Raw genomic sequence first — 9890 nt, 5'->3', positions numbered from 1 at the left:
TTATGTTTGTTACTCTCTTGTAACACCTCTAACTCTAATCTGATTCATCAATGTCATGCTCATAACTGTGCCTGAACTGCATGCGGGGAACCACTGCTTTTTCTTTCCTAATCCTTACTATTGTCATTTTTCCTCTACTTCTTTTGTATGTTTGTCACTCTCTTGTGACCCTCTATATCCGGGGTGCCTTGATAGTCGAAGCAGACTTTGTGCTGTTGAAGCTAGAAAGGTGAGCAGAGTAAGCCTGATTCCTTGTAAGGACTTCTCTGTTGACATCCACCCCTTGGCGCTCATATGACCTTATTCAGTTACGAGCACTGTAAAAACTCTACTTACTAAAACTTAAAAAAAAACTAAACTCTGTTCAGCTGGAGAAGGCATCCGTAACTGTGACGGGCGGGACGTGGACGGCTGCACGTTTTACTTCACCTACACATACACCAAAGACAACGAGGTCATCATCAGGGTGCAGAATACCAAAAGTAAGAAATGAATGGTTTGGAAAACTCAACCTTCTGTGTGGGTTATTGGTGGGTGCTCTGGTGTATTTTTTCTCCTTTGCTCTCAAATTTCTATTGTCCTTATGTCTCCTTGTTTTCAGCGTATGTTACTCTCTAATTACACCTCTAATTTTCGGCACTTATATGGCCTATTTATGTTGAAATTGCTGTAAATCTTTTACTTTAACTTTATATGTTATTTTTATTCTTTTTTCTTTTTTGAAGGCAATTAAATAATTACAAAATCATTTTATTCATACAAAGAGAACAGCACCTGGAGTCATTGAGACACAGAAACATTTCATCTGCTGCATGTTCTGCCCTGTGTAGTTGGAGATGTTTTGTTTTATTCAGAGTGAAGTTGGCTTGGACCACAGTGTGTGTTTTAGAGGTCGAATCATACTATGAAAATATTTGATGCCTTTTTCAATATGCAAAAGTCTCTTAAAGTAGACAAAAGGTTTACAGAGCAGATAAGAAAATTTTTGGGGTCTAAATTCAGTATTAAAAAGTCCAAGATAGTTTGCAATGACAAAAATCATTAAGCTATTTTGCTTCAAGGTTTTAGGTAGAGACTATGACACTAAAGTCATAATTGCATCATAAATGTTTTATCTCAGTAGTCTAGTGGTTAGGCTACAAGAATCATAATCGTGAGGTTACAGAGTCAGGGGTTCAAATCTCAGGCCCGATGTTGTGTCCTTAGGAAAAGCACTTTACATGAATTTTCATCACTTCACCCCAATGGGAATTGGATACCCGACCATAGACAGAGAAGGATCTTGTCAGTATGTTAAGTATTTGAGCGCCTATGAAAAAACAGCTTGCACAGTATGCTTCCCCGGAAGTGGAGATTGTTTCGAAATGCTACCAGGTCTGCTGGGGTAATGATTATAAATTGTGAAGTGCATAGAGCTTGCTGTTGAGCGGGAATTTGCGCTGTACAAATGCTATCTATTATTATTATTATCTGGTGCAGAATGCCCGGAGGACGCCCCTGTGAAGGCCATTGTTGGTGGAACCATAGCGGCTGTGGTGCTCATCCCACTCCTCATCATTTGCCTCATCATCTTCATTCGCAATCGGCGCGACGCGAAGGAGTTTGCAGATTTCATGAAAGAAAGAGAAAAGGCCAAGTGGGATTCTGTAAGTTTGCATCACTTGTGTTTGTGTTAGAGTAAGGGCTGTTGTGTGGTGTCAAGGTTTCTCTGTATTTTATTGGTTGTACCTTCTGTTCTTGTTCTATTGCTGTTTAAAAATAATAAATGTAGGGCTTTTTTCCCATCTTATGATCTGAATTGGTATCACATGTAAGTTGCGAAGGAATTGTGTCACAAAACAAAAGTAATTGTTATGCTTCAAGAAAATAAAAAAACAAAAAACAAACAACAACACCCATTTACAGGAATCAGGAAAATTGATTAGAAAAGATGACGGTAATGGATCAAATTGTGGAGAAAAATTTTTAGGGTTTTTTATTTTCAGCTTTTCAGGTGGTCCAGTACAGTTGTTTTTCTTTTCTTTTCAAACTTGCCATTGTATTTATGTACTGCTGATGGGTAAGTGCACTGGAGCGGTCTTCTCTTTTTTGTTTCTTCCATTGTCCAAATGTATTCAAAGTAAAAATATATCTGTCTTGTTGAAACCGTAAATTGCAGCACAATCTAGAACTCAGCCCTTTCTACTTTCCTTGTTGTTCTCATACCCTTTGCTGTAATAATAATAATAACCATAATAATAATAGTAATAAATGACATTTATATAGCCCTCAACCTCAATTAAAGTAAACAGGCTCTGAGTGCAAATACAACAGTAACATAAAACGTGTCCTGTCTGTTTATAATTCTCCACCTCTCACACAGGAGGTTGGAGGGCACCACTGGTAGGTCCAACTTCTTTACTTTCCCTCTGTGGTTTCTGTCTGTTGGTCTTACTTTTTCCCCAGCACTAGATGACCATTATTGTGTGGATGTGTCTCTCTTTACTCTGACAAACAAATGATCCACCCCTCATTACTTAGCTCTTTCCAAGCCCAATTAATTATCACTTATGATATATATATTGGTGACATAGTGTGCAGTGAATTGTGTGGAAAGAGCTAATCTCTACCGAAAGTGTGTACAAGAATTTTGTTTTGTTTTTGTAAGCTGTCAAATCTTGGTCTTCAAGTTACTGTTCATATTTTAACGGATATTTTGTTTATTTGTCAATGTGAATCTATAGAATTGAAAAGTTGCTTATCTGATTATTTTTTTTTCGTCTCCAGGGAGCAAATCCAATTTACAAAGATCCAAAGTCAACATTCCAGAATCCCACCTACAAGGGCGGAAAGAAATAAACACACACGTTTGCCAAGACTGGCGCAGTTTTCATTTCAAAATGCTATTTGATGATGGGAATGTATCCGTTCCTCTCTGTGTAAATTTACCCCTAGTCCTGAGTCCCTTTTCAAATCTTTTTTAAGGAAATTTGTTGTCCCTGCTTTCATCTCCCGTTCTGTGTGATGACAAAGCACCAAGTTTTCAGCACAAAATGTCTGTCCTGCAGGAAATGATTAAAGCCGTAGCAGTTCCCGTTAGATGGAGTTTATGAACAATTCGATCTGATAGTGTGGGGAATGAAAAGAATGCATAAGATTGTTTGTTTTAACCCTTCCAGTTTTGACCAAAGCATCGATTGATAAAATGAAATGTATGAGCTGATTTAGCTTTGCTTAGTATATTTCAGTGTGAGACTGAATGAAAAGTTTTCACTTGGTGTTTTAGCTGTATGGTAAAATTCTTTTATAATAGGAAATGATTCTCATAGCTTCATCACTGTATGGACTCTCTTTGAGTTGTGATTGTTTAATACATTTTTGTTCCTTGGAGCGTATCATTTCAAAGGATTTTCTAAATGGTATAATAACATACATAAAAGTTATATAGACGAGAAGTATGTATGCAGGTTCTGAAATGAGAAAAGGCTTGGGGAAAAAAACCCAACCTACTTTTGAGATACCTTTTATGTGCCCAACACTTGTTCGATACTAGGTTTGTGCTGGCATGGTCGGTGAATAGCTGGGGGGGGGGAGGGGGTAGGTGGACTCGAGCTATGACTCTTTCGAGTAAGGACCATAATCTCAGAGGTTTCATGGGTTGCGGTTGTCGGAGCCTAGTGAAGGTCGATGGAGAACAAGCCAGCTTACATGGTTTTGCGGTCAGAATTCTGAATCCATGGAATTGAAAAACTGCTGTATAAATAGGGAATGAGTACCTCCACAAATGGTATAAAGATACCTCAAAGTAAATCACCCAATGTTATACTTGGCTTATATCCCTTACATATACATTTAAAAAGTCAGTTTGATGATTCTCCTATTGATTACCCTTGAGATCTAGCATGGAAAGAAGATGAACTGCTTTGGAAAGTGACTTGGTACAATTCGGAGGTCTATGATTGGTATATTTTTCCATTATGTGGCCAGTTGGTATTAAGTTTTCTTTTATAGGAGTTTTTAATCTATGTCAGACGTGGATATCGAGTTACTTTAACCATGTCACATCAAAAATATGCATGAGTGATTATGTTTGTGTGCAGTGAGTTGCTTACGCGCTTGGGAGAATTTGTTATGTTCGGACTGTGTGGTTTTGAAATGCCATGCTTGTAAAATGTACTCTGATGATTTTAGCTTAGTGTGGCTTGTTATGTTATGATCTGGAAGACTGTGGAGTTCAATCTCTGTTATGAAAGTTTCTGTATGTGTGTACTGTTGATGGGATCATCATTTATTGCTTTGATGTAAAATAAAAACCATAAAACCAAACGTGTCAGGCTATCTATGTGTTTCCAAGTGCTTAGCTTCACTCAAACTATGTCTGCTTTCCCTTTATGTATGCCTTTCTCTCACTCACCTGCACTTGTATATGCAACAGTTTTTAATTTTTGTACAATTGTTTATTGCATTTAGAAAATTAAGCTGAAAAATGTGGGATTACTCTTTTCAGAGTTACATTAGAGTTCATGCATGTTTATGGTTTGGCACTTTTGTGTGTGAAGGAGACATCAGTGTAGTGTACAACGCCAGTGCCTCGTTTGTTAGATATTGGCATTCTGCCATTGAACTTCTTTGTTGGCTAGCATTTGAGGCTGAGCAGTCACAGCCAACAGTTTGTGTGATGTGCACTCAACCTGTCCAGGAGATCAAATCATTGACGTGGAGGTTGCTAGTGTGAAAGGTAGTTCTACACCAAACACTTGTTTTTCCATTTGTTTGTTTTTTCTATTTTTATAGAACATGGTTGTGAATGTGAAAGTTTCAATGAACTTTGGCTCATTTTGTGAGGTTGACTCAGGACCGTTGTGCTGTGGCTAGTGGACCATTTTATGCTGAGTTGTGGCTCAATTGTTTTATGACTGAATGATCATTCTCTTTATTTGGTTGTGCCTTTAGTTGTTTTTGTTATTGTACATGTTCATAGTTTACATTTCCCTTTTATTATTATATACGTACATATACATAAATGAATATATATATATATTATATAAAGACTACGTTATGAATATACACAAGGTTCCTTTATCAATTAAAATATCTTTACTGCCATCTGTAATATGTACCGTCCATATGGTCATAACACACCTCTCTGTAAGGTAATTGGTTGTCAAATTTCTGAGCTTATTTAAGATTTTTTTTTTTTCAGTTCTTCCTTTTTGTAATGAGTTGTTATCACACCCTGTGTATCAATTGCCATCACACTAGTGTAATGTCTTACTGTGGTTCAGGGACAAAGAGGGGATTCCTACAACAAGACCTTTGTTCAGCTGTAGATTATAGTAATTTAAGGTTCTTGCATCATTCCGCAAGCTGAGTGCTGAGGTTGTGATGATGTTTTGGGGGGAGAGGAGGGGAAGGGAAGGAAGGAGAGTGAGAGTAAGAGGAAGACGACTGTCTATTTGGATAGCTTATCTTTTTGCTCTCCTGCAGCTTCACCATATTATGCCTCTCCGTACTCTCTCCTTTTGTTTTCCTTCTTTTTTTGCGTTTGAATATCTGAGTTGGCTGAGCTTGACGGCGGTACTTACATGACACAAAGTAACTTTTGTGCACTAGATTCTTTCATGGCCAGCTGTGGTACATATCACACCTTTTGGTAGTCTTACTGTATGTCTTATGATAATAATGGAATTTGCATTATAACCGTTTCCATCATTTCCTGAATGTATGCACACTCCAACCCTCCCCCCACCCCCACGATTTACATTGTGCATGTTGCTGGTTGTAGTGAAAGAAGTGTGAGTGAGAGCTGAGTGAGGAATGTCTTACACTTCTGGTGCCGTGTAAAATGCCAGCAAAGTTATTGGGCTTGTATGAACCAGATTTTTTAAAATATTTTTTGGACTGGTTGATTGATCTTATTTCTGATAATGATAGCGCATGCACATCCACTGTTCTCTTCATTTCTATCTCTGCAGATGTTTTTGCATTCTTTTGGTGCCCAGTTTTACTTTGACTATACATAACAAAGATTAATTAGTCTTCCTGATGATTGTCTTTGGTGTTTTCTTGTGGCTGTGTAGCAGTTGCCTTTTCTTGTTTTTTGCTATTCGAGCATTAATCAATAGAATTCAACTTTAAATGAAATGTCTGGTAGGGATCTGGTCTTTTTGTCTTTTAAACGTTTGATTTGCTGTCTTTTTAGTAGTAAGTCTTTCTTCACCTTACACTCAGACGACATTCGTTTACTTCCCATGTGGAGAAGGTCCGCTATATCCCACAGAGAATGCCTCCTATCATAAGTCATGCCGATGGAGGCTTAAATTATAAGACAGTTACTGTCACTATGAATACTGTCATTTTGAAGGCCTTGCTCAGTAGATGAATTGTGGGCTTGGTGTATGATATGTGTCATCTGTGAACATTATCATTCTACCCACTCCACATACACTGACACTAGAGATCTCTAACACAGGTCAGTAGTTTCTTGTTAATTCTTTTATGTTAAATATTTGTGTTGTTTCGTAATGATTTTTACTAGCTTTACATGTTGCACTTTTTTTTCCACTGAAAGGAATTTGTTAGTACCAGCACAAAAAGATATGTTGTTCAATTTGAAAGGACCAATCATTTGCTGTGTACATCCAAATGTGACAATGGTGAACAATAGCGCCTTCAACAAAGTAATGAAGTGTACCATTAGTGTTTTAAAATGAGAATTCTCCTTTGAGATAGAGCTTCATAGCATGCTCTGCTTATATGTAAACCTTTGACTGTCATTTTGCTACCTATACATCGTTATAATGTGCTGGAATACTGGATGTGCTCCAGGGACAGTTTTGTGTGCCTACCTGCACTGCTTTAGTCAACGTTATCTTTTGGTGCTTATGTTCATGTTCTGTTTGTTTTTTCTGGTAAGTTCTTCCACAAGTATAGACTTGGTCTCTGACAAGAATGTTTTGGTAGTAATAAACAACTCAAAGAATAGAATCTGAAACTTAAGGTATATATGCACTCACTGAGGGAAAAAAAAACACACTAGAATTTTTTTGGCAGAAAAGAAAATAGGGAGAATTTTTGTGTGAAAGTGTGACAATAGTGCCGGAGAAAGGAATTTTATTGTTCAAGCACAGAGGTCAAAAGGTGACAGATAGAAAGACATCTACCATTAATAATACTCAGAAGAGGATAGGTTTCATGTAATGTACATTTTACAAGTTTCAGTTTAAGATTTCCTTTTTTTGAATATTGGCCTAAATGAAAATGATATGCATTTAAATCATATATCTCCGATTCCGATTGCCATAAATTTCTGTTCATTTGGGTCTCAGGAGCTTTCAATTTGCAAAGAATGTTGTTGTGATTTTCAAGACGAATTCTTTAATGCAAGTATCGCTGGTCCTTAAAAGTTTTTAGAGGCTTACATCACAGATATGATCATGGCATCACATACAACAAAGTATAAGGTACTTTCGTCTCTGTATCAGTGAAGACAAGTTGAGAACATAGAGGAATGCAGGGGATTTTTGCAGTTGATATGTGCAAGGAAAGGTCACCAATTTGGGCATTCAAACAGTATATTTTTTTTTCAGTACGCTCAACACTAGAATTTTATTATCCGTAAAGTTGTTTACATGTTTTTTAATGTGATAATCTGATTGTTCTTTCGAATATTAATCCATATCTAAGCAATTCTTGAATGAAGACATCTTCAATTTTTTTCATTGTTGCAATTGCAGCAAAAGTTAAATGTGTCGTTTATAATTATATATATATATATTTATATATAGTGATGCACAGATAACTTGAACACGTAAAACTCGAAATCACTGATAGTTTGTACAATTTGCCATTCCCGCACTGATATCTCTTTAATTTTTCCCCATGCGGTTTCCAACACATTTGTCAGTCCCCAACATGTTCGAGTTGTCTGTATCCGACTGTTACTTTTGTAACTTCAACTGAAAGGCAGAATTTTTTTAAAGCCCATTGGGTATATTGAGATGGTATCCTGCTTTATGTTCAGAAGAGGAGTTGAAAATTTGTAGGGCCTACAGGTCTTCCCTCTGTTCACGGAACAGTTTCAGAAAGGTGAGTGAGGATTAGAGTAAGTCAACGACCTACCTGTTATGTAATTGTATCGTGCCGTCTTAGAGCTTGGCGGATAGCAGCGTCATTTCACAATATCAGAGGTGCCGATTTTTCAAATAAACCGGGTAATCCAGATTTCTGAAATTGTCCTCATCTCATACTGCACTTTACGTTAAAAAATAGTCTTGACACAAGATGTATTAGTCAATATAATTGGTAAATTTGAAGTCCCAGCATGACCATGGGGTCCAAAAAGTGCAGGATTTTTTTTTGTTGATTTGTAGCTAGTTGGCACCTCTGACAGCATGCTCCATACCCATTCATTCCATATCTTTCTCAGCTGCAGTATATTATTACACATTTGTATTTGCTGTTCTATCTCCTTGTTATTACTGAATACATTAACGTTCAACATGTACCTTTGTATTGACCAATGTATGATAATTGACCTGTGTGCTGATCTTGCACAGTAGGCCTATTCCTATTGATCACACCCGCTTTGTTTTTTTGTACCAGATGTTATTTCCTTCATTCGCCTCCTGTATTCTGTTGGTGCGTGTATACTATAGGCCACCTCAAGCTTTCATTTGTAATGCACAAAAAATAATTTGTCGTTTGATTCATCTCCATTAGAGCTGATGGATGTAGCCTTTTCTGTCACATTCAGGTTGCAGTAGTTGTTGGATGTGTAATTCCAGTAGGATAGGGCGTCTCTCAAAATTTGGTCGACAGAGACGGCTTTTTCATTTCGTGATCTGAAAGAGGGCCATATAAAATTCATCCAGATTTTTTAATTCTGAGGCTCTATAGGTTTTTGATTGTGTGACAAAAATGTTAATTATATATATATATTAGTTGTATTGGACCACTTCTCCCACCAAGTCAAGGGACCTTTGAGCTCACAGTCCGTCTTCACCACTAAAGTACTGAACGCCCACATTTTGAAGAGTCATAGGACTAAATAACGTTGAATTAGAATAGAAATCACGGAAGCTGTGGTTATTAGTCTAAACTATGATCCTGGCGTATGCTCATTGAGAGAAAGTTAATGCTTGTACCATGTAGCAGGTTTATATTTGACAGTGTTTAGCAGATAAATAATTACAGAATGTAGGCTACTATTGACCACATCTACAACAGTTCTTGTTGTAGTGATAAAGTTGAAGTCGTCTTGGAGTAGACTACATTTTTCATATAGATACAAGTGAAAGTGATAAATAAGATACTTCTTAGCCGCAGGTTGTGAATGGGCAGCTGGATGAAATGAGTTGCATGTAGATCTATATTTCATCTTTTCCCAAGCCCATTATATTATGATGTACATAGACCTCTAGGCATACCCTCATAACTGTTTTGTATTGAGCAAAAGGTAGGCCTTGCATTTTGCAAAGAGATTTCTCAAACTTTATCCTTTGATTTTAATAGAACTTTGTTGATAGAAACTTGAGTTTCCTGTAGTGTTGTCTGCCATTAGTGGTATTGTGTTTGTGCTTACTTTATATCTTATTTCTTTAACTGGTCCAGAGTTCAAGAGTTGGGCATTTTTTTAGATTTTATTTTTGTTTTTCAAACCTCTTAGTTTTGGGCTTTGTATTGCTTTTTTGTGTTATTTATACATAATTTTAGTTACATTTTTTTCTCAAGTTTTTCAGGTAATGTAAAACTGCTACAATTAGTACTAGTGCTAGTGAATCAGGTTCCTATTGCATTGAATTCATCGTCTCGTGATTCTCCTCATGTGTCTTGAGTCGTCATTCCGGTCGCTGCCTTTGTTCACAGTAATGTGTTACTAAATAAACCAATACTGCTACTCTTCATGATCA

General features: G+C 36.9%; 1 protein-coding gene across 4 annotated transcripts in view; it reads left to right on the top strand.

The window, feature by feature from the left end:
* The window catches only part of LOC101846338 (integrin beta pat-3), a 37080-nt gene extending 27190 nt beyond the window's left edge, over positions 1-9890 (top strand). For all 4 annotated transcript variants that reach the window (XM_035968730.1, XM_005094266.3, XM_035968729.1 and 1 more), the window contains exons 21-23: positions 369-482; positions 1480-1646; positions 2767-9890. In XM_035968730.1, coding sequence (XP_035824623.1) covers positions 369-482; positions 1480-1646; positions 2767-2838 — 353 coding nt within the window. In that variant the 3' untranslated portion in view covers positions 2839-9890. The remainder of the gene's footprint in view (positions 1-368; positions 483-1479; positions 1647-2766) is intronic.

This window comes from Aplysia californica, unplaced genomic scaffold (assembly GCF_000002075.1).
Source record: "Aplysia californica isolate F4 #8 unplaced genomic scaffold, AplCal3.0 scaffold00079, whole genome shotgun sequence".
Taxonomy (NCBI): domain Eukaryota; kingdom Metazoa; phylum Mollusca; class Gastropoda; order Aplysiida; family Aplysiidae; genus Aplysia; species Aplysia californica.
This window is presented reverse-complemented; position numbering and strand designations above follow the sequence as displayed.